At 42.3% G+C, this 26,076-nt stretch overlaps 1 protein-coding gene across 2 annotated transcripts in view; it reads left to right on the forward strand.

Annotated features, from left to right (window-relative positions):
- Positions 1-26,076, forward strand: part of LOC120931347 (tropomodulin-3-like) — a 96,533-nt gene that overhangs the window by 64,886 nt on the left and 5,571 nt on the right. The window contains exons 4-9 of one of the 2 annotated variants that reach the window (XM_040342685.1): positions 10,148-10,270; positions 12,707-12,775; positions 17,327-17,457; positions 19,749-19,856; positions 22,718-22,861; positions 24,336-24,480. In XM_040342685.1, coding sequence (XP_040198619.1) covers positions 10,148-10,270; positions 12,707-12,775; positions 17,327-17,457; positions 19,749-19,856; positions 22,718-22,861; positions 24,336-24,480 — 720 coding nt within the window. Of the gene's footprint in view, positions 1-10,145; positions 10,271-12,706; positions 12,776-17,326; positions 17,458-19,748; positions 19,857-22,717; positions 22,862-24,335; positions 24,481-26,076 lie in introns of both variants that reach the window. The other variant, XM_040342687.1, reaches the window with a different exon arrangement.

The raw sequence follows: 26,076 nt of genomic DNA on the forward strand, positions 1-26,076 counted from the left end.
TTGGCACGTGGCACTAAGGTGGCACTGGCAGGTGGCACTAATTGGCACTGGCAGGTGGCACTAATTGGCACTGGCAGGTGGCACTAATTGGCATGTGGCACTGGATGGTACTGGCAGGTGGCACTAATTGGCAATAGTTAGCACTGGCAGATGGCACTGGTTGGCACTGGCAGGTGGCACTAATTGGCAGGTGGCACTGGATGGCCTTGGCAGGTGGCACTAGTTGGCACTAGCAGGTGGCACTGGATGGCACTGGATGGCACTGGCAGATGGCACTGGGTGGCATTGGCAGGTGGCACTGGATGGCATTGGCAGGTGGCACTGGATGGCATTGGCAATGCCAGGTGGCACTGGACGGCATTAGCAGGTGGCACTGGATGGTATTGGCAGGTGGCACTGGATGGCGTTGCCGCTGGCAGGTGGCACTGGATGGCATTGACAGGTGGCACTGGATGGCATTAACAGATGGCACTAGTTGGCATTGGCAGGTGGCACTAGTTGGCATGGCATTGGCAGGTGGCACTGGATGGCATTGGCAGGTGGCACTGGCAGGTTTCACAGCACATAATGTAGCAGATAATGTGTGAAACTCTCTATACAGTTTCACAACTGCTGCAGAGAGAAAGAGGAGCTCAGATTCATTGCGATGTTGAAGGTGGGCGGGACCCGGGTTGGGCGGGGCTCAGCTGTCCACCAGCCAATGGGATGAGATCATTGGCTGGATAGCTGCTGAGTCCCGCCCACCCCGGGTCCCGCCCACCTTCAACATCGCAACGAATCTGAGCTCCTCTTTCTCTCTGCAGCAGTTGTGAAACTGTATGAAGAGAGAGTTTCACACATTCAGCTACATTATGTGCTGTGAAACTGTGAGAGCAGAGAGAGAGAGGAGCTCAGATTCATCGTGATGTTGGAGGTGGGCGGGACCCAGCAGTTATCCAGCCAATGATCTCATCCCATTGGCTGGTGTTGGATAGCTGAGTCCCGCCCACCCCGGGTCCCGCCCACCCCGACATCAGTCCGACAGCTCCATTCTCCTTCACACACACGGCACTGCTCTGCAGACAGTGTGGAGAAGGGAGGGGGAACCCCATGTTCCTCCTTCCTTCTCCACACTCTGCTGATGCAGATCTGCTAAATATCGGCCACATTTGGATAATAATCGGCCGATGCCGATTTCTCCAAAATGACTGAATATCGGCCCGATATATCGGCCGGCCGATATATCGGTCGACCTCTACTCTCTATAGCTGTTCCCATTCACGAGATGTCATGGTAATTAACTTCTTCTGAACGGGCTTGATGGAAGATTTGTGTCTTGAGCAGAGTTTCAGGCAGTCGGCTACAGCGCTGATCAGCGTATTCGGAAGACGTTGGCGTCCAGCTGGCTGATTGAAAAGAACTGATCCAACTATGTCCAGCCTTTGTCTGCCTGGCTCATGGGATGTTCTGCTTACTGTAAATTGGCAGGTTATTCATATTTCTTAGTCCCTAGAAAGCAATGTGTCTTGAACAAACAGATTAATATATAATATAAACTCACAATGATTACATGTCCGTAACGGCAACATCCTCACAATGGAGTCCGGAGCTGCTGATTGTTTTTCTATGGCTGTTCATTACATTTACTGACACCAAAAATTTAGTTCATTTTGACTAACGGAAAACCACAGAAAATGGTACTTTGCCAGAAAAGCTTTATTCAATCTTTTCTGAAGCATATGTCTTTCCTGAGCTTTTATGTGGTAATAGTCAGCTTTCCCCCCAAGGTTTTATTGTACAGTCATGTTTACAAAGGTATTTACAGTCAAATAGATAATTTATTGTATAATTGGTTTACAGTGGATTCACTGGCCTACAAGGATGTCTGACTTTTTTTTTTTTTGCTTTTTTAAAAAGAAGCTGATGAGTGCTCAGCACACCAGGCGGTTGAGAAGTCGGTGGAGCTGACAATAGAACAGCAGCAGGTGTCTGCATACTAGCTGACACTAAGGGATGTGTTTTATAAAAGATTTGCATAGCTGTTTGTTCATCGAAACTGCATGTAAATGCCTCCTCTGTGAATGGGGCAAAATCAAGTTTTCTCAGGCTGTATACTCTGCAATTTAAATTTGTGAATGCGGAAAATACCACATTAAGGCCACTAGATGGTGCTGACTATCATAGGAAACCAGTAAGCTTTCTCTAGTGGCCATAAGGGAACATTTGATTTAGACTCCTTTACACAGAACAAATTTATATGCAGTTTTGATGAACAAACGGCTATGTGAATTTATCAGATGGGTTTCTCACTTTCTCTCTGAAAATGTAAATCCACCCAAAACCTTGTACTGAAATTCGTTGGAAAAAGTATTGATCATTTTGGTAAATTGCCTGTGTTCAATAAAAAGTTGTCATAGATTTGTTCCAGTTACCAGCAGATTTTTTTTTTTCAATAAAGCTTTAAGTGTAGTGCTAAATTATTCAAACCAATCAATCGAGGCTGCTTACATAAAGCTGCCTCTCCATGGAGCAATGTTGTTGCAATGCAGTAAGAGGTTGAGGGGGGGAAAAAAGGTAAAGAAAATATAAACCATGCAGTGCGTCATTGCCAGACATCAGCACCACCTCCGTCATGGTGCATTTCAGCAGCTGCTCGTGGGGATGCGCCCTTAAAGTGGCTGCAAACTTAGTGTTACTAAACCCAGTAATAAAAAATAGTTTATCTGCCCCCCTACAGTGCCCACTGCTAATAAATCTTATTTTTCTATTAACCACTTAAGCCCCGGACCAATATGCTGCTAAATGCCCAAAGGCGTTTTTACAATTCGGCACTGCGTCGCTTTAACAGACATGGCTCCCAAACAAAATTGGCGTCCTTTTTTCCCCACAAATAGAGCTTTCTTTTGGTGGTATTTGATCACCTCTGCGGTTTTTATTTTTTGCGCTATAAACAAAAATAGAGCGACAATTTTGAAAAAAATGCAATATATTTTTTACTTTTTGCTGTAATAAATATCCCCCAAAAACATATATAAAAAAAAAATTTTCCTCAGTTTAGGCCGATACGTATTCTTCTACCTATTTTTGGTAAAAAAAAATCGCAATAAGCGTTTATCGATTGGTTTGCGCAAAATTTATAGCGTTTACAAAATAGGGGATAGTTTTATTGATTTTTTTTTTTTTTTTTTTACTACTAATGGCGGCTATCAGCGATTTTTTTTCGTGACTGTGGCATTATGGCGGACACTTCGGACAATTTTGACACATTTTTGGGACCATTGTCATTTTCACAGCAAAAAATGCATTTAAATTGCATTGTTTATTGTGAAAATGACAGTTGCAGTTTGGGAGTTAACCACAGGGGGCGCTGTAGGAGTTAGGGTTCACCTAGTGTGTGTTTACAACTGTAGGGGGGTGTGGCTGTAGGACTGACGTCATCGATCGAGTCTTCCTATAAAAGGGATCACTCGATCGATGCGCCGCCACAGTGAAGCACGGGCCGTGTTTACATACAGCTCTCCCCGTTCTTCAGCTCCGGGGAGCGATCGCGACGGAGCGGCTATAAACGAATAGCCGCGCCGTCTTCCCGGATCGCTCCCCGTGGGAATCTGACCGCCGCATGTAGCGGGGGGGACCCGATCGGACCCCCGACCCGCGGAAAGGCAAGGACGTATATATACGCCCATATATATATATATATATATATATATATATATATATATATATATATATTTAACACCCATTGTCATAGATTACCACTGCGATCTGGCCCGGAAGTTGGAGTGGGTAATGTACATGTCAAAACCTGATTACCCCCCCCCCCCCCCTACAAGTTGAGCTCCACTTTAAGGTCTCATGGGTTTAGGTGAAGGCAGAGGCCACAAGAGTATCGTCCAGCCCTGCTTCTAGCAACCTGTATAAGTCTACAAGAGGCTGATGACAGCTGCTGCAGAACATTCCGTCAGGTGCTACCAATGTTTAGGACAGTATGAGCCGAGGAACGAATGCCCGAAATACAAACTGCTTCTGTTCTGAGCATTCATCCCAGGGTGCATACTGCTCTAACCATTAGTACACTGTCCAGCAGCGGCCAGCATTCCATAGATTTTTACAGGCTGCCAGAAGTGGGTCTGGATGGTGCACCTCTGTGCCCCCCCCCCCCCCTGCACCTAAACACTGGAGTCTCAAGCATCGGGGCTAAACACCCACTGTGCATGGGGCATGAAGTGTATGTAAGGCTTTCTAGAGCAGAGCTGTAATTGATATAAAAAAAAAAAGGAAACAAAAATGTAAGTAAAGGAATTGCTTCTACATTGTGCTAAAGAGTGTTTGATTTGTAGATGGGTCCATTGTTGATCATGGTGTCCAAATGATTGTGGGTTGTGATGCTGGTAAGACTTAAGACTTCAAATTTAAAAGCAGAGATGCATTTCTATTCTCATTTCGCTCTGTTTGGTGATTTAGGTGAGGTTTTGGGAGTGTTTGTGTAAAGATTGTGTAATATACTACAAGTCCAAACCCTTCAGAACAATAAATACTGAGTTGGATGATGTCATTCCAGTTATTTCAATCATATGTTTACATTGGTAGATTAAAATAACACGATGAAAATGATGTCTTAGATTGCTCTCTGCCTGCAGACTTCTTGAAAGTCCACAGAGGATTGTTGCTGCCTGCCAGAAGTATAGTGCTATATTATTGTAGTTTATTTATTACAGGTACTTTTATAGCGCAATTAGTCCCTGCCCGCAAGGAGCTTACAATCTAAGGCCCCTAGTTTGCATGCATACACATACTAGGGTCAGTGTGGATAGAAGACAATTAGCATACCAGCATGTGTTGAAGGACTCCGGAGTATCCAATGACCGCAGTGCTGCTCGGCAGAACTGCCAACCATTAAGCCAATGGCAACCATTCAAATTTCTGTCCACTGATCATTGAAACATTGGTCTATTAGTTGCCAAGAGCTAATGCCTTATTCAGATTGGGTTGGTTAGATTTCTCCTGCTTTCTTATAACTATAGGTTATTGCAACAAGTACAAACCTTCGACACGCCATAACACATCCACCAATCAGAAGTTGTCTCGTATAGCTTGATTTGTTTAGATTTCTCATACTTTTCTTCCTGCTTGTGCCTTTTGTTGTTTTTCTTGTGGACTTCCCTGTATCTGCCATATAACTAATTTCTTTAGTTGCTGGTCAGTCACACTTAGCGGTGTACATATAAAAAATCCCATAGAGCTATTTGTCCAGTGAAACTGCATGTATACTCATTCCATAGGAATGGGGGCAAAAGCAAGTGTTACTAGGCTATTTTGCCTCCTGGTCAAATGTTCTTCTTCATACAGAATAGAGTGACTCAAAATACTACATTATGGCCACTAAATGGAGATGATGATCATGGGATATAAGTGATGATATAATTGTCCACTCCATCTAATGGCCATAATGCAATATTTTCCTGATACTCTATTTTTAACGAATGTATAACATTTGACCTGGAGAGGAAAAAACATATCTAAAAAACAGTCGAGCAAATGTACCTGTAGATTCACAGAATATCCCTTATTGTGTCCTATGCTATAGACTTATAAAAAATATAACCAGTGAGTTCTTTGAATGAAGATATCTATATTAATGATCATTTCTATAAATCGCCTACCATGGGTAGCTGGTTATATTTTATGTCTGTGTTGTAAATTTTCATTTATTTCATATATGGGAAAGCGCAGGCAAGAATGTCTGCCTTGTGTTACTGAATGGTTTACTCAGATCCAGAGGTAAATGAGATCAGACCCAGGACTGTATTGTGAGTTCCTATGTGAAACAAAACCAGCTGAATAATAGACCGGGACTGTTCAAAGGCGAAGCACATGTATAATGGCCAACAATTTGATACATGTGAGAATGTCTGCATGTGTTTTAAACAATGGAAAACTGAGCGGTGTTTACCTATTGAAGTTTGACTACAATAGCAGGTTCCTGTTTTTCAGTCTGCTCTCATTGTATGCAAAAGTCATATCACAGCAAGATTTAAAGCCGAACTCCAGATTGGATCACAAACATATCTTTGAAGGGGGTCCCCCTGCACTGCAAGGGTTAAATGTTCGTTCTTTTTTTTTTCTTTTTTTTTTTTTTTAGGGGGTTTAGAAGTCTGTATGACTTGCCCTGTTTTCTGTTCCAGCTGGCTTCAGCACTTACCTCTTCTTCACATAGCTCTGGCCTCAACGTCCTCACTTATAATGGCGGGCCATTAACGCTGCATTTTATGTGGGGGGGGGGGGGCGGGGACAAGCATGCAGCCATGCCTGGGAGCACCTTAGAGAGGAGGCTACTACAACCTGCTCACACAGATAAGGGGAGCCTGCTGGAGTGCCTGTAAGGTAAGTATTACTTCTTGCAGTGCCGGGGGGTCCCACTGCAGGAGATTTTTTTTGTTCCATTGTGTGGAGTATAAATGCACATGCAAGAAAATTGAATGTATTCTATCTACTTCAGCTTCTGAAGATTTGACCCTCTTCGGGACCAAGCCATTTTTTGCTATGCAACACTGCGTTACTTTAACTGGCGATTGGGTGGTCTCTGTACCCAAACGAAATATATTGAATTTTTTTCACACAAATAGAGATTTATTTTTGTGGTATTTGATTACCACTGGATTTGTTATTGTTTGCGATCGAAAAGACTGAAAATGAAAAATAAAAACTATATTTTTTACTTTCTACTATAAAACACATCCAATTAAAGAGAAAACAAATCTTCATAGATTTTGGCCAAAATGAATTCTGCTACTTTTTTGATTAAAAAAAATTGTGTGAAAGTTATAGAGCCTACAAACTGTGTGTGTGTATATATATGTGTGTGTGTGTGTATATATGTGTGTATATATATATATATATATATATATATATATGTGTGTATATATATATATATATATATGTGTGTGTGTGTGTGTGTGTATATATATATATATATATATATATATATATGTATATGTATATGTATATGTATATGTATATGTATATGTATATATATATATATATATATATATAATTTTTTTTTTTATTTATAAATATATGTGTGTGTAAATACACAAACTTTGCCATGTCTTATATCTGGATTTGATGACTGCTGCTTCCTTTTGCATTCTCTAAATAAGGCTCGGCCTTCTATTTGAATTGTATGTATGTTATATACTGATGTATATGCTTTATGTTTGTTTCTATGAACTGTGTGTTCCTCTGCTCCAGTTTTTGTTTCTCATGTGCCAGAATTGCAATGGTGTTATTACAAAACACAACGTATATATTACAGCGCTTCGGTATAAACAGCCATGCATACCATACAAATATTTAAATGCTGACATTGATGCTGCTTGGATTTAATTTAGGGCATGGTTTAATACAATTATGATGCTTATATGTTTGTGCTGACAGTAGTTTTCATTTGATATTAAAAAAAATATTTTTTTATTTTATAGTAAAATCTAAATCTAAAAATAATTAAAAGTAAAAAATAATTTTAAACGGTTTCTGATATTTGACCGATTACACTATTATGATACAAAGTGCAGGAATTGGTGCATATGGTGCATTTATCATCCATTAAATGTGCTATAGTGCATCAAAATACACAAAAATGCCCAAAAATTCAGCATGATATTTTATATTTTTTTTTCTCTAGGCCCCTTTCACATAGTCAGACCAGCTGTCTGTTTTTCATCCATCCGTTGACGAATAAAAAACAGACCACAATGTGTTTTTGTGGACCAACACATGTGACTGAGCGATCATCAGTTTTCCATCTGTGCAGGCCGATGGCTGGACTGTGTATGCTCATGCAGAGTGGACAAAGACACAGCCCGCTCTCCTCTATGGGTGGTCAGATGTAAACAGATCACCTGTCCATTTACGCCCGCCATTTGATCCGCTAGACATCTGCGCTAATCCCTCCTATTAATTCCTCTTTTGCTGTATAATGCTAGAGATGGTGGGAGGAGTTCAGCAGAGCTAGCATGTACCGTAGGGGTATTGTGCGCTCCGGCGTATAGCGTGCACCCCTAAAGTGGACCCGTATTCCTGTAAAAAAAAAAAATTTTAGTACTTAGTTTTGGTGTCTTGCGCGGCGGCCTCGTCGGGTCTGTCTGCGGCTTCGGTGGTGTCGTCCTCGTCGGGTCCGGCGTCCTGCGGTGTCCTCCCCGCTCGATCCCCGCTTCCAGCGCTGAATTTGAACTACTGCGCCGGCATATACCAAGCGCAGTACACGTGTATAGTCGGGCAGGCTCGGCTCCTCTCGCGATCACGTTCTGTGCGTCCTGTACGTCCAGTATGTGACTGCCAGAGGAGCCAAGCCTGCCTGACTATACACGAGTGTACTGCGCTCGGTATATGCCGGCGCAGTAGTTCAAACTCGGCGCGGGTATCGGCGTATATCGCGCACCCACGATTTTGCCCTGAATTTCAGGGCAAAAAAGTGCGCGGTATACGCCGATAAATACGGTAATTTCCTTTCACTGAGCTAGCTTTTGGATCTTCAACGGGGAACTACATTTCCCATGAGTCCTTATGCCTTGTATCACGCCCAGTCTACTTTACATATCGCACACCCATCTCTCATTCAATAGCTGGGGGTGTGTTATGTAAAACAATCGGCACGATCCAAGGTATGTGACTGCCAGTGCAGCTGCAGAACTGCTCCGTGAACGTTGGAATAATTGTATTATTTAAAGCAGCGTCCCCCCCCTCCCCAAAAAATGGAACTTGCGCTTTTCCGGTTCAGGGGGAGGGAGGAGCAGATGCCTGTATAATACAGGTATTTTCTCCCATAAATGGTTGCAGATTCCGTGGCGATCTACTCCATGTCCAGCCCCTCCACCATTCCCCCCCTGTGTTCTGGGAGACGCACCGATCCCAGAAGACAGCAAGGTCCAGTGAGATCTGGCAGCGCGACTCGCGCATGCCCAGTAGGGAAACGGGCTGTTAAGCTGTAAGAGTTTGACTTTCTGATTTCCTCACTGAAAATATCGTCGCCTCCACCTGGGAGCCGAGGGACAGATCGGCTTTGTGTGAGGACATTACGGGCGCCCTGGACAGGTAAGTGTCTTAATATTAAAAGTGATAGTATTGAAATGTATTACCTGCTGCTAAATCTGCACACTCGCGCACTGTGTGCTCTTTTTCTTATGGCTCTCGTCTCCTGTTGTGGAGTACACGTATGTTTTTTTTCATTTATCAATTATTGTTTGAAGATTTTGATGTTATTGGATCACGCATTGCTTATATTGTGTTTTTACACATTTAGCACTCACTTAGTCACATTTTTCCCCTTCCTTTTGTATCACACAGCGCAGATATCACTATTTATCCATTTATCCATTCTCTCGTCTCCTGTTACAACTAGAAGCTAGAAGCCAAGCAGACTAGAACAAGCTCAGTAAAGATTGGAAGGAGTGGGCGGGGCATCACGGGGCAATTGTGAACTCGGCGCTCATTTGAGGAGAGACCTGGAGGTGTACACAGCATAGATAAATGTGATTAAAAAAGTCTCTCAATAGGAGGGACAAAGTCCATAGCAACCATCTCTAAGATGAAGAGGGAGAAGAATCCATGTACCAGCACTAAGGGCAGCCAGTGTAAAGAGCTAGAAGCAGTCTCTGCAATGCAACAAAGGAAAAGTAACACAGCGCCTCCAAGTACAGTATTGGTAAACCATTTAATAAGTCAAAAGTGAAACTATTCACGTCTATGGATGCCGAGTGTATGACTCGGGAGCGTGCCTGCAAGGTAACCCCCTCGGGAGAGAGCTTCCCAGAGGGGGTTATCTAATGTGGGGAGGAGCCATGAGAGCCGCCGAGGGACCCCAGAAGAGGACGTTCGGGCCACTCTGTGCATAACGAGCTGCACAGTGGAGGTAAGTATGATATGTTTGTTATTTTAACAAAAGGAACCTTTTAGTATCCCTTTAAGTGTACCACACCATGTGTTTTTGGTGAACAATTTCCCACGCAATGGCACCGCCACAGAGCTGCAAAAGGCATGCATTTCATTTTGTGCAGGATATGCAGATAATCATCATTGTGCCATCTACAGAACAAAGACTATGTACAATTTCTTTTGTTGACCTTTCACATCAAAATTTACTTTATTTTTTTATTTATTGTTTTTGCAGGAAAATTATTTATTCCAAAACAAAAGCCCAAAGATTTCCATACTGAGGAGAAGTTGTCCCTTGATCCGGAGCTGGAAGAGGCATTGAGCAGTGCCACAGACACAGAACTATGTGACCTTGCAGGTTAGCATTTAAAAGGCAAAATTGCTCGTAAATAGTTTATACTTTTGAGCTAGACTGAACAGTTTGGTAAATGCATCTAGATTGAATGAATGTGATTGCGTGTGGGGTTTTTTGTTTTGTTTTTTAAATACTTAAGGTGGAACTTTTTATAAAATTTCAAGGTCTGCCTTGTTAACTGCCCCCACCTACCTGCACTTCCTCAAAGTGCCCATGACATCGTTACCCCCTTCCAGGAAAAGCTTAGTGCTCGAAATCCCACAAAAAATGTGCCCAAGTACATTGCAGGAGAGAATTGTCACAGGATTTCAAGCAGCTGGCTTTCCCAGAAGTGGTAAGGCACAGTGATATCATCAGTACCTCCATGAACTGGGTCTACCCTTGGTCCGTGGTAAGTCTTTTAGTTCCCCCTCAAATCGCTGTATTTTGTCAATTTTGGATTATTATTTTTTTTTTAATTCAGGGGTTGGGGGGCTGTAGACAAAGCAGATATTGTATTTTCCTGAAAGATCCACTTTTAAAGCCTTACTACTTTAGCTTTATAAATATATATAATAATACTATACCTTTCACATTCCCCTTCTAACTTTAAGCAGACCTTCAGTAATTTTTTCAACTTTCCATCTATTAAATCTTCTCTGTTTTAACTTTGTATAGTAAAACTTTTTTTTTTCTGCCAGTATATACCTTATACAGCCCACTTCTTGTTTCTTGTCTCGTCTAAGTCTAGGCGTATGGCATCATGCATAACTTTCTCTGACACTCTCGTTGAGTTTGCCAGGAAGGGAACGAGTCATAAGAGGGACAATGAGAGTTGCAAGGCAGGAGGTGGGAGTCTGTGTAAATTCAGAAAGTGAACAGGCAGCATCATCAGCTGCCCACAGTTAAAATGGTTTCAGCCAGACTCGGTAGAGGGAGATTTCTGCAACATATTTGGCAAGTACAGAATGCAAAGTGGTTGGAGGGAAGCTTGAGAATGCCAAAGATGTTTTTATTACAAATTATGTGCGCAGACTGCAGTTCCTCTTTAAAGTGGTTGTAAACCCTTTACAACCACTTCATGCTACAGGTAAACCTATAATAAGGCTTACCTGTAGCTACCCAGGATATCTCCTAAACCTGCACTGTTTAGGAGATATCTCCTGTCCCCTGCATGTGTTGATGTCATCGGCACATGCACACTAAAGCAAACTGAAGCAGTGGCACGTACGTGACATTGCTTCAGTTTGTGTGCAGTTAACAGCGGCTCCCGCGTGCATGCGCAGGAGTGACATCATCGTGGCTCCGGCCAATCAATGGCGCCGGAGCCGCAATACCCGGAAGTACCCCCCAGAGAGATGTCGCTGGCCGGAGGGGGGTATGGGAACCGCTGCGGGGGCTTCGATCTAAGGTAAGTAATTCATAATGAGCTAGTATGCAAACATGCTATGCATACTAGCTCATTATGCCTTTGTCTTGCATTTTTTTTTTTTTTTTAAACAAGGGGTTACAACCACTTTAACTTGTAGGGAAAAAAAGCTGCTTTTTGACCTACTTGAAGCTGTGATCGTGTGACATTGCTGGCCCTAGTCTTCTCCTTTTCTGTTTAGTCCCTGGAAGGCTCCTTCTTTGGGTGGCCACATCACTGTATGCAAGTTGTGGACACTTCCAGTTAGACTGCTGATCCAACACTGGCAGTTATCTATCACACTGGAACCAGTGACTGGTAAGGGACCTGGTTGGGGTACTTAGGTGAGTATATCTGCCTTTACCAGGTAGGGGGGTGTACAAAGTGTATCATGATAAGTTACACCCAGAGTGGGGCTTTAATTACATTAAAGCGTAACTTTACTCAGAACAACTTGATAAAAAATAATAATGTTCTTTAGCAAGGAACATACATTCCTCATTAATAATTCTGTCACATTTGCTTGTGTTCTCAACCAAACTGTCAAACCATCAAATGGCTGGTGGCATAACTGATCACATGTGCAGCACTATGGCAGTTGCAGATCAAGCAGAAGCAGCTTCTTTGGCTATAAAGGATAGGAGGGTTTAATTCTGCTTCAAGGCTGTCAGCAGATTGGCATCTTTAAATTCGGCACTGCCTGAAAGTGCCCAACGATGGAGAGCAACTAAGCATGTGCAAGACGGTGAATTATTGGATTTTAAACAGCATAGACATTTATTTTTAATGTTTTACATATCATCTGTACCTGCAAAAGGGGCCATCCTGAAGTGATCTAGCAGGAATATATTTTCTAAATTAAGTTTCACTTTAAGGTAAAATAAAAACTGCAATGCATTTTTATATGAAATGTAAAAGCTGATTGATTTGTCCAGCCCAACTATTTTATGAATTGGGGTAAGCACTGATAACCACATGTGAATAGGACAGTTCATTTATGGAAAAGTCATAATGTGGATTCTTAATACATATTTTGTTTTATATATTTTTAGCAATCCTTGGAATGCCCAATTTGCTGCCAAATAACACCAGCAATGGCTATGATGTTCAAGGATTTCCAAGTAAGTAGTAAAGACTTGTGTACATTTACTGATGGTTAAAAATTTGGAACTAGAGACTAGGCTTGGTTGCTCAGAGATCATTAATTCTAGAAAATGTCTAATGAGGACTTTACAGCATGTATACTTGGCAGGCACCACAGCGCTGATCACGTCATGTTTGCAGTGCCATTCATTGCTAATGGCACCCCAAATGCAGCAAACAGACATGCGTTTTTCATGCTACCAATGCACCAAAACATGCAGTTAAATGTCAGAGCACAAAAAGTTGCAAAAGCTACTTTGCCCTACGTGGGGCAGCCAAGTAAAACTATTGGGCGTCTCTATGCGAATATGGACAAAATACAGTAAAACGTGCATATGCATGGTGCCCGGTAGGGGTGCAACAGATCAAAAAACTCACGGTTCGGATTGTTCCTCGGATCAGGAGTCACGGATCGGATCATTTTTCGGATCGGCAACAAAAAAAAAAATCTCCCCCACTGTAATATACACATCTCCCCTTCCCCCCACTGTAATATACACATCCCCCACTGTTCACCCCCCACCAACTATAGTACCCCCTAGGTGCAAACACCCCCCCTTCCTCTCAGTACAAGAGACCCCCCCTTCCTCTCAGTACAAGAAACCCCCCCCCCTCCTCTCAGTACAAGAGACCCCCCCCCCTCCTCTCGGGGCATAAGACCAGAATTTTTATGAGCCGACAAGCTTAAAATTAACAGGTTGGCTTTAAAAGTGTTCATGAATCTGTTGATACTGTAAATCGCATGGAACATTTTAACCACACAAGGGGAAAGCTGTCATAAGCAATCCAGAAAACACCACATTGCTTTACAGAGGAACAATGAATAAACAACCATAGTAAAGACATGCAGGGCCCTGAATAGATTGTTTTATGTTGGAAAAGAATGTTGTGTTTAATAGATTCGCTTAATCTGTAAGATTTGGTAGCACATTACTGCAGAGGTGGAGGGTAAAGAGATGGGTATTGCCCTTTGTTTAATTGCGTTATGAATGCTTATGTGCAATTTAATCCCCCAACTATTCAGGGGCAAGAGACCCCCCTCGGGCAGTACAGAAACTCCCAGCGTGTGCTTCTTCCCCACGAGTGCGGGCTCCTCCTCTGGTGGGTGTAAACAGAGGAGGGCCGCCGTCGGGTGTACCAAGATGGCCGCGGCTCCGGAGCTAGGCTGAAGCCGCGGCCTTTCCTAATGTTATTCCTGCGGCTCCGGAGCTAGGCCGAAGCCGCGGCCTTTCCTAGCGTTATGGCCGCGGCTCCGGGGGTAGGCCGAAGCCGCGGCCATAACGTTGGGAAAGACCGCGGCTTCGGCCTAGCTCCGGAGCCGCGGACATAACATTAGGAAAGGCCGCGGCTTCGGCCTAGCTCCGGAGCCGCAGCAATCCGCGGATCACAGTGTGTTCCGATCCGAAGGGGGTGACCCGTTCGGATCAACTGTGATCCGTTGCACCCCTAGTGCCCGGCATCATGGGCCTTAGGGGAACAATACCTAAATCAGTCTGGCCATTAGTCCCTGTTCACACCGGTACGGCTTTGAAATTGCGCTACCGCAGCACGATTTGAAAGCCGCACATTAGTGTGATTTGCACCACCGATTTAATTGTGGCTTGTGACTTTATTAAACAGAAGTCTATGCAAGTCTCAATGAAATCGGCAAAAAGTAGTGCAGGAACATTTTTCATAATCGCTGCGATATGAACTGTTAAATTGCTGGAAATGAAGTCGGTCTCGTTGTGCAATTTGGAACTGTCTAATCGCATAACAAGTCGCACAGGTGTCAATGGGGGCTTACACTCATTCAGGATCTGTGAGTAGCATATATTTTGAGCTTTCTTCATTGCCAGATAACTCCACAGTTACAAGTTTATTATAACAACTTACTATACCAAACAGTAACATTTGAATGCTCCCACTTGAGCCCCTTTCACACAGGACAGATCAGTTTGAGCGGAATCCGTCTGCTCGGCAAGGGATCTCCCCGCTAAACAGGCGGATGACAGGTATAGCATTGCGGACAAGGACCGAGCCCGCTCTCATCTATGGGGCGGTAGGATGGAAATGGACTGCATGTCCATTGCCATCCGATTCGACGTGCTGGATGGATGGCGGAGGTATCGCCATAATTCTGTTTTTCAGCAAATTTGGGATTTCTGGCAATTTCTGAAAATTGGATGTCTGGCGAGTGTCAGCAGACACATGTCGTCTTATATTCGCCACCCCATAGGGAACAATGGGTGGCCTGATCAGGTCTGTCTGAAAAAAACAGACAGATGGACCCAGTCGGTCCGCTGGTGTGAAAAGGGCCTTGGATGAAAACCTATCCACTTTTTGGTTTCAACCTTCAAGACGAGAAGGCTAGGTGAACCAAGTACTGTTTATTCTCTGAGTGTATCATGTATTTATAAATGAGACATGTTACTCCATAAGTCTGTTGCCTCCAAGGATGTAATTGCACACAATATTGGTCTTCCACTTGATTATGAGTGAGTAAGGGCCCTTTCACACAGGCTTTCCGATCAGGTCCGCCTGTCAGTTTTTCAGGTGGACCTGATCGGATGCTCCATACGAACATGCCTGTGTGAAAGGAGCCTAAATGACTTTACACACAATACAATTTTCTGTAGATTTTTTATTTATATTTGTCCTTCAGATTTACCAAAACCATATAATATGAGGTCCAACCTTAATATTTTCAATTTGTATGCAATCAGGCAGGCCCTGGCACCACATGGTTTTGGTAAATCTAAAGGAATTTAAAAAAAAGTTGTATAGTGTGTATGAGTCTAATTGTAAGTCAATCTTCCAGGTGATTCTACAGAACTAGTAATCAATCCTAGTAGTTAACCCTGTCTCCTATTAATGCAGGCGTACACTCCACCATATGCAGGTGAAACTCGAAAAAATTTGAATATTGTGCAAAAGTTCATTTATTTCACTAATGCAACTTAAAAGATGAAACTAATATATGAGATGGACTCATTACATTCAAAGCAAGATAGTTCAAGCTGTGATTTGTCATCATAGTGAGGATTATGGCTTACAGCTCATAAAAACCCCAAATCCACAATCTCAGAAAATTAGAATATTACATGCAATCAAAACAAGGAGTGTACATAGAACAATATCGGACCTCTGAAAAGTATAAGCATGCATATGTACTCTGTACTTGGTTTGGGCCCCTTTTGCAGCAATTACTGCCTCAATGGGGCGTGGCATGAAGGCCATCAGCCTGTGGCACTGCTGAGGTGTTATGGAAGACCAGGATGCTTCAATAGCCGCCTTCAGCTCTTCTGCATTGTTCGGTTCCATGTCTCATCTTTCTCTTGGCAATGCCCCATAGATTCTCTATTGGGTTCAGGTCAGATGAGTTTGCTGGTCAATCAAGCACAGTAATCCCACGGTCATTGAACCAGGTTTTGGTGCTTTTGGCAGTGTGGGCAGGTGCCAAGTCCTGCTGGTAAATGAAGTCAGCATCCCCATAGAGCTCGTCTGCGGAAAGGAAGCATGAAGTGCTCCAAAATCTTCTGGTAGACGGCTGCGGTGACCTTGGACTTAATGAAGCACAGTGTACCAACACCAGCAGATGACACGGCTCCCCAAATCATCACAGACTTTGGAAACTTCACACTGGACTTCAAGCATCTTGCAGTGTGTGCCTCTTCATTCTTCCTCCATACTCATACAAAATTTGCTCTTATCAGAAAAAGAGGACTTTGGACCCCTGAGCAACAGACCAGGTGTGTTTTTCTTTAGCCCAGGTAAGACGCTTCTGACGTTGTTTGTTGTTCAGGAGGCTTGACAAGAGGAATACGACATGAAGCCCATGTCCAGGATCCGTCTGTGTGGTGCTCTTGATGCACTGACTACAGCCTCAGTCCACTCCTTGTGAAAGTCCCCAACACTTTTGAATGGCCTTTTCCTGACAATCCTCTCCAGTCTGCGGTCATCCCTGCTGCTTGTGCACCTTTTTCTTCCACACTTTTCCCTTCCACATAACTTTCTATTAATGTGCTTTGATACAGAACTTTGGGAACATCCAACTTCTTTTGCAATTATCTTTTGAGGCTTTCCCTCCTTATGGAGGGTGTCAATGATGGTTTTCTGCACAACTGTCAGGTCAGCAGTCTTTCCCATGATTGTGATTCCTACTGGACCAGACTGGGAGACCAAAGGCTCAGGAACCCTTTAGAGGTGTTATGGCTTAATTAGCTGATTAGAGTGGGACACTTTGAGCCTAGAATATTTCACCTTTTCACAATATTCTAATTTTCTGAGATTGTGGATTTGGGGTTTTCATGAGCTGTATCCCATAATCATCACAATTATGACAAATCACGGCTTGAACTATCTTGCTTTGCATGTAATGAGTCTATCTCATATATTAGTTTCACCTTTTAAGTTGCATTAGTGAAATAAATAAACTTTTGCACAATATTAAACATTTTCGAGTTTCACCTGTACAAACCAAACTTCTCATCTCTCACATACTTTAATTGTTCTTGTTTTTATAAATTTGTGTATTTTCTACTTTTTAGATGTGGTAAAAGCAGAGCCACTATTGCCTGTCTCTGATGAACCTCCAAATCCCACAAATGTGGAAGAGAGTTTAAAAAGAATCAAAAACAATGACCCACGATTAACTGAAGTTAATCTGAATAACATAAAGGTAATATTTTGGATGCATTAACATGTTTAGGAATTAATGTTAGGACTTTGTTTTAAATAATATAGTAAGGAGTCTGAGATTGGCCATATATTATACAATCTTCTTGTACAATTTTCCTTTAGATTTACCAAAACCAAATAATACGAGGACAAACCTAAACACTTTTAATTTGTATGCAATCAGGCAGGTCCTTACACTACATAGTTGAAGGTAAATCTAAAGGAAATTGAACAAGAAAACTGAATAATGTATGGCCAGCTTGAGTCATAGGGCGAGTTCACACCAGAACGCAGTGCGGGAAACCCATGTTTCGTCTCACACCACATTCAAAACGCACTGCATTTTCAATTTGCAGTGGTTGTCGACCTAAACTTTGTTACACCCCAAACGCAAGTCACAAACCGTGTCTACCATGCGATCTGGTTGCTGTGCGTTTTATAAAGTAGTACATGCACTATTTTTGCTGTAGTCAGTGCGATTTCACCCCATTCAAGTGAATAGGTTGAACTTGCACTGAACCCCAATCACATGTGAATCACACAGGAACACACAGTACATTCCTGTGTACATTCCTGCATGATTTATGGTGTGAACCGGCCCTAAATCTGCAGTATAAATGTTTTATTTTGCCAAGGTCTGCCTAACCTCTGTTGCATCATGAATAACTGACCATCCATGTTCCTGTGTACTCTCCTGTACTCTGCACTTCATGCACATGAGACTTGCTCCTTCCCAATCGGGCTTTTTGTCCTGCCCACCTCTAGTGGATTGTTAAACATACCATGAAGAGGTTTATCAGCATTCATCATTCTGGAACACAGAATTAGTGCTTCCTGTGTGCTCGTTCTCCACAGCAGTTAAATGTGAAATGCGTTGGAGATCTGTTGATTCATGAATGGCATAATAGAGAACTTTGCATTATATGATGCATTATGCCATCATTTGTTGTTTATAGTGTACTCTTAGTGGTGAGCTGGATATGTACCTGCCGTTTAGCCGTGGCAAGCGTGGACCAGCTTGAAGCGGCATTAATTATTTTGCCACTTACACTCAACTTGCCAGCCCCCCCGCCCCTGTTCCCTTCTCCATCTTAGCTGGTAACAATACCTGGTACTTCTAGGTATAGGGGATTGTTTGACCCCTCCTCCCCTATGACAATGCTTGGGTCTAGCAGCTAATCAAAAGGCCAAATACTGTCACATGACTAAGAGTGTGATGTCATCACTGATTCCAGCAGACACTGCGGACTTTAGTGCCAAGTTTAGCATGCATGAATTAAAAATGTGTGTTTACTAGTACATTAAGCAGTTGTAACAACAGTTTAGGAAGAAATAAATCATGTGAATTAAATATAACTGTCACATGTCCGTGTTATGGTTTATCCGAAAACCTGGCACTGTCATTTGTACTGGACACCTTCGTCTGTATGGTTTAAAAGAAAAATTCATATACAACATTCTGAATTTGATAAAGGGGGCGCTCTAACATTGCATAGTGTATTAAATATAAGAAATATGTCTCATAAATCACACATTCAATAATAGTAATTGAAATAGCACATACAACTCCATTACATGTGACCTGTGAAAGTGAAACAAAGTGCGTAGATGTATTGGTAATAAAAAAAGTCCTAATGAAAGAGACTTTTCTGTGCAGGAAATCTACTGTCAACAATGAACGCCTTCACCAGCTGAACAAATGATCACCCCAAGTGGGTTCTGCTTACCAGATATTATTGACCTCTTTACTTAAAAAGCAGGTCTGATGCACTTTTAGCAAGATGTTGCTAGCTATAGTGATGGAAGCTGTAGAAGTAAAGACCTTTCCTCCAACATAGATGGGATATGCGGGAAAAATATAAAGAAACCAAATATTGTAATCCCATTAAAAGTAACAATAAAAACAATGCCAAATGGCTGCTTCCCTCAGCGCACACGAACCAAAGGGGACCGGAAGTGACGTGACCAAGACTTGGTAATGGAGATGTAATGGAGTTGTATGTGCTATTTCAATTACTATTATCGAATGTGTGATTTATTAGACATATCTCTTTTATTTATTTATTACACAGTTAATACACTATGCAATGTTGGAGCGCCCCCTTTATCTAATTCACTATTACCTGAAGAACAAGAAAAAAAAAAAAAGAAATGTATTCACTTTAGTCAGGGGACAGTTACTTTTATCTTTTATTTTACATGAATGACTTATTTTTTCTAATTAATTTTTCACCACAAAATTATTACTTTGATTGTCTGGGCATTACATATTTTATTTTATTTTTTCTCCAGAATATCCCTATTCCTACCTTAAAGGAATTTGCAAAGGCTTTGGAAACAAACACACATGTTAAAAAATTCAGTATTGCAGCAACAAGAAGCAATGATCCTGTTGCAGTGGTAAATATTATGTTGTTTTTTTTTTTTTTATTCTGAACCCATTTTTTTTCACAAAGAGTCTTTATTGGGTGAATAATAAAGCATAATACATTGTGTACTTACAGAAGCACAATAACTGTGAAGGATTGTATACATCAAAAAATGAACAATCAAAAAGGTTGCAAATAATACGTTTCATATAGGCATATATGTAGCAAAACTGCCTTCATTTTAGAACTAAGATGAGAGAATATAGGTGCTTGGTCAAGCAAATTTGTGAAGGGGGGGGGGGGGGGGGAAAAGGAGGGGGAGGGGGGGGGAGGGAAAGAAAAAAAAAAGGCAGAAGTCCTGAAATATTTTAATATCTACCGTATTTATCGCGGTATAACGCGCTCTGGCGTATACCGCGCACCCCCAAAGTGGCCCCCAATCCTGTGAGAAAAAAAGATTTTTTGTTTTTTTGTACAGTTTTGATGTCTTGCGCGGCGTCCATCTGCGGCCTCGTCGGGTCCGGCGTCCTTCTGCGGCTTCGGGCGTCCGTCTTCGGCGGGTCGGGCGTCCGTCTTCGGCGGGTCGGGCGTCCGTCTTCGGCGGGTCGGGCGTCCGTCTTCGGCGGGTCGGGCGTCCGTCTTCGGCGGGTCCGGTGTCCATCTTCGGCGGGTCCGGCGTCCTTCGGCGGCGTCCTCCCGCTCGTTTCCCGCCACGACTTTGAATACTGCGCCCACATATAGCGAGCGCAGTACACTCGTGAATCTTCGGGCAGGCTCGGGCGCCTTGGCACTGACGTCCTGTACGCTCAGGACGTCAGTACGAGAGGCGCCGAGACTGGCCGAAGATTCACGAGTGTACTGCGCTCGCTATATGCGGGCGCAGTATTCAAACTCATGGCGGGAAAGCGGGGTATCGGCGTATATCGCGCACCCACGATTTTGCCCTGATTTTCAGGGCAAAATAGTGCGCGGTATACGCCGATAAATACGGTATTCCTATCTATACCTTTTATTTTATAATCGATTTGTAGTGTTGAGAGTCTTTGAATGTTGACCAGTTAGACCGGGTTGCATAGAATTTAGTAATTCTTTCTTGGGAAATACTAATGAGTTCCTCAACTTCTTCCATGCTATTTATTCTCCTAAACCATTCAAACCCATTTAATATGATGTTGGTTCAGCAGCTATTTGGCATAGAAAGGGAGAAAAACCTTCAGGCCCCTTTCATACTTGTCATCCAATTGGGACCGCTTGTCCGATTTTCAGGTGGACCTGATCGGACCCTCCATTTTCCTCTATGGGCAGTCAGACTTGTTTCCGTTTTATTCTTTCCAACCTCTGATCCAATCCAGCTAAAACAAACAGAAGGGGGGTCTATTCCGCTCTGTTTGGCTGGATCGGGGCAGTCGAGTGTAAACAGACAGCCGGTAAGTTTACATCCGGCTACCCATAGAGCAGAGAGTGCTGCGTCATATTCAGACACGGACCTGTCATCCGCCTGCTCCGCTCAGCTCAGAAGGGGATCAGCAGACAGATCCCCTACTGAGCAAACTGGATCTGACCCGTGTGAAGGGGGCCTAAGACTGTATTGCCACTGCAGAATTAGAGAGGATTTCCCCTGTATCTGCATATTTGCAAGCATTTATTATACGGCTTTACATTGGTTTATTACATATTAAATTGGTTATGTTGCTTATTAAAGCAGAGTTTCACCCAAAAGTGGAAGTTCCACTTATTTGCCTCCTCCCCCTTCGGTGCCACATTAGGCACCTTTCGGGAAGGGGGAGCGGGTACCTGCTTTTGACAGGTACCCATCCTCACTTCCGAGAGATCTCCCCACGGTGAGATCACTCTAGAGTTTGCCCCCCCCTCCTTCCCCTGCCACCAGGCCAGTTAGAAAGCGCAGCACGCATACGTGGTAGGGAACCTTGGATGTCTGTAGCTCTAACTGTCATATATATGTAAGATTCAAATAAATGCAGCTTTGTGTTGCTCTGCATAGTATAGCTGCCAGAGAGGAGGGCACAAACGCACTAGAATTCACTTGCTGACCAGGCCTTTTTCTGACATTCTTTGATCACAAGTAAAAAGCAGTATTTTTTGCTAGAAAATTACTTGGAACCGCCAAACATATTATATATTGGCAGAGGCCCTAGAGCAGGGGTGCCCAACCAGCAGCCCGCAGAGCCCTCTTATGTGGCCCGCGACCTCCTGCTCTGGGATGGCTGGTTGGCAAGCCCAGGTTACAGGTTGCCGACCTGCCAATTAAAATTGCCTAGTGCTAGAATTATTGCTCTCGCTCTGACGTTTGTGGTGATACCTCACATGTGTGATGCGAACACTACATATGTGAGCGTGTCCTACATATGCGTTCACCACTGCGCGTGAGCATGGGGGGGGGGGGCACTTTAAAAAAGAAAAAAATGTTATTACTTTTTTTTTTTACACTGTCCTTTATAAAAGAATGGTCATGATGATCAAAAAATTGACACATTCCTTGCTATAACAATATAGCATGACAGGTCCTTTTCATGGAGAGATCTGGGGTCTAAAAGACCCCAAATCTCTCCTCTACCCTGAAAAGCAAAAACAATGGCTTTGTTTACATGGTGCCGACCCCTCCCGCCGCTTCTAAAAATGATCCAGCAGCAAATGCACCATTTGGACAACTTTTATCAGAAAATAATACCGGGGTTATGGCATCTAGCTGCAGATATAAGCCTGGTATTAAACATCAAAGCAATGACGTATTTTCCCCATTTAGGTGGTCGGTAAGTGGATATGCAAAAAAAAAATGCCTTTTGCGCTTAAAGCAACATGTTAAATACAATGTACCTTTTAAGGTAAATGTCTAATTTTCCTGTCTTTCTTTTTTTTGTTTCTTGTTTTAAGGCATTTGCTGACATGTTGAAGGTAAACCAGAGTCTGAAGTGTTTAAATATTGAATCCAACTTTGTCACTGGAACAGGCATCTTGGCTTTGGTAGAGGCACTAAAAGAAAATGAAACTTTACGAGAAATTAAAATTGACAATCAGGTAAGACTTTCTTGTTGTATTTTGGTGCCATATGCCGCACAGTCATTATGAGGCCTCATGGCCTCCTGGTTTTCCCCAAACCTTCAGTGCTGCTCAGGAAATGATGTAAACAGTTGCAGTAGGGCCGCTCCGTTCACAAAGCATTCTAGGCCACTGGCATGCTTTGTGATTTTTTTCCCATGATATTTAAAATATATTTCAGCTCATTTTGTTTGTTGCACCATTGATAAATTGTCCAAAGTATTTTAGAAGAAGTAAGAAGTGTAAAGCTGATCATAGATGGATCAAAATTCAGCCGGTTCAGCAGTGACCAGATGAATTCCGATCCATCTTTGGCCATTCCTGTTCGACAGAAGTCAATCTATCAAGATGTTGGAAAACATTTCTCAATCAGTGGCAGAAATCATCAGTTGGCTACAGTGCTGATCAGTGTATTTATTTTTTTATTTAGCAAAAGGTATGGGTTTTATAGACTGCATATACAGAGACAGTAACATGGATGAGGCAGTTTAGACGCAGCTGAGGAGTCTGATCGGTGTATTCCGACAATGCAGGAGTTCCGCTGTTGGAATCCAATTACCAAAACCATATAATATGAGGTCAAATCTAAAGGAAAAAAAATCTAAAGAAAGTTGTATAGTGTGTATGCAGCTTTAGTATGGGAATTGGAGGTTACTGTGGCAGCAAGGTACTATGGGATCTGTAGTTCTTAGTATTCAAAGTAAACCAAAGGAATGAGCAGAGGGAAAGCTGCTAAGCATGCAGGGAATCCAGTAAGTTGTGTATATAGACGGCCTCAGACAGACAAAACTAACAACGTAAAAGTAAGCTTATACTGGATTGTCAAAAATAACAATTGTTTGTATTGTTATTTTAGTGCTGATGTCATAAACTGAAATTGTATGCTGTGGGCATAGAACTCTTTACTTTAGGTGGTGTCATGGCTGTGCTGTGTGGCAGAGCTGTGTAAATCTTGAGACTAGATGATCATTTGGTAGGCAAAACAAATTCCCTTTATATGTATGTTATTTGTGAATTTAGTTGTTTGCTGGGGAGCTCAACTTTAATGTGAGGCAGAAACCAATTGTAACCAGATACCCATTATGTTGACATCAGCACAGAAAACTTCAGTATTTTTCTAAGAGTCCTAACTACTCACTTAATTGAAGAAGTGGGATCACAACTGCTTGCCGTGGGATACAGTACTACAATGTGAAGTAATAATAAGATGAGCCATAATCCGGTATAATTTGAACTTGAACACAGCCCTGCACTCTAGTATGACACAGTTTTAGGTCACATCCTGACTGCATATTCATTTTTCCAAACTAAAATAGTGCACATAATTGGGTAATTTAATATTTGCATTATTAAGTACAAAAACCATCGTAAAGTAGAAAGATTAATATACATTTTCATTTTATCTTGGTCTTTTTTTATTTATTTTTTATTCCATTTTTCCATTTTCCAACAGAGACAGCAGCTGGGAACTGAAGTGGAGATGAAGATTGCTAAACTGCTCGAGGAATATTCACCGATTCTTAAATTTGGCTATCACTTCACACAGCAAGGTCCACGGACAAGGGCAGCCAATGCCATAACAAAGAATAATGATCTCGGTAAGGCAAGATGTGTATTGCTTAATTGTACACGTTATTATGGCTGTTGCCTATTATTTTCAGTTTATCAAATTTTGCACTGTAGATGCTACTGTATATATTGAAACCTGAACACTGCTTACTCCACAAAAACAATTGTCTGTGAGCTTAAAGGGGTTGCAAAGGTAAAAAAAAAAATCCCCTAAATAGCTTCCTTTACCGCAGTGCAGTCCTCCTTCACTTACCTCATCCTTCCATTTTGCTTTTAAATGTCCTTATTTCTTCTGAGAAATCCTCACTTCCTGTTCTTCTGTCTGTAACTCCACACAGTAATGCAAGGCTTTCTCCCTGGTGTGGAGTGTCGTGCTCGCCCCCTCCCTTGAGGGGGGAGGGGGCGAGCAGGAGAGTCAGGACACTCTCTACATTGCAGATAGAGAAAGGAGCTGTGTGTTAGTGGGCGTCCTGGCTCTCCTGCTCGCCCCCTCCCCCCTCAAGGGAGGGGGTGAGCACGACACTCCACACCAGGGAGAAAGCCTCGCATTACTGTGTGGAGTTACAGACCGAAGAACAGGAAGTGAGGATTTCTCAGAAGAAATAAGGACATTTAAAAGCAAAATGGAAGGATGAGGTAAGTGAAGGAGGACTGCACTAAGGTAAAGGAAGCTATTTAGGGAAACGTTTTTTACCTTTACAACCCCTAGAATGAAATAAATTGGGAAAAATTATCTTTCTTTTCTAACAATACTTCACAGTCAGATACTTTTAAAGTTCCTCCAAGAAACATTGTTCACAGAACTTTGTTATTATTTTTATGGGAAGCACATTTTGTGCTCCCTATATCTGTATTAGAGTGATCTTAGTAATGTACCTTCTTCAGTTGATGGTATATTTTGGCAGGTATAAATTCTTTCCATCTAGATATAATTTATGTTATTAAGGAGAAAATACATTGTTGAATTGAGGGCATTATTTTTTTTTGAGTGTACTAGTTTTTAAAAAAGTTAATTGGGAAGGAATTATTTTTTTTTTAAATTGTATATTTTGTTGCTAAATGAGATTGGGGACCTTACAGCATACCAAAATCATTAATGGTTACACAGATGCAGCACTGAAAAGCAAACATTTGCTGGCCTTGTAGTGCTTAGACGAATGACAATTGAAAAAAATAACTCCTAAACTGCATCTTGAGCTGTCTCTTTCCATTAGCACATACTTTGGAGAAAGCTTTCATAGAAGTGTCACTTCTAAGACATGTCCAAATCCTGAGTATTACCCTTGAATTTAGCATGCCACTGATAACTGTAGCATTCTGTGACCTGGTTAATAAGTCCCACACACACTTACTGGTTGTACGATATTTACAGGTCTATAGGGATTGACAATGTACAACTGGTGCAGCTAAGTAAACTAAGGGGCTCATTTATAGCAAAACTGAGAAATCACTATTCATTCTCCATTATACTGCGCTAGGCAAACCGCAGCTCATCTATTTATTAAAATCTTAAAGCAGTGTGGAGCCATCAGAGATCCAAGCGTTCTTTTTAACGGAGCAGAGAGAGCTAATTGGAGGAAAGTTAGACGCTCCTCCCTGCTTTTTTAAAAAAAAAAAAAATGTTT

Source organism: Rana temporaria, chromosome 3, assembly GCF_905171775.1.
Source record: "Rana temporaria chromosome 3, aRanTem1.1, whole genome shotgun sequence".
In the NCBI taxonomy this organism is placed as follows: Eukaryota; Metazoa; Chordata; class Amphibia; order Anura; family Ranidae; genus Rana; species Rana temporaria.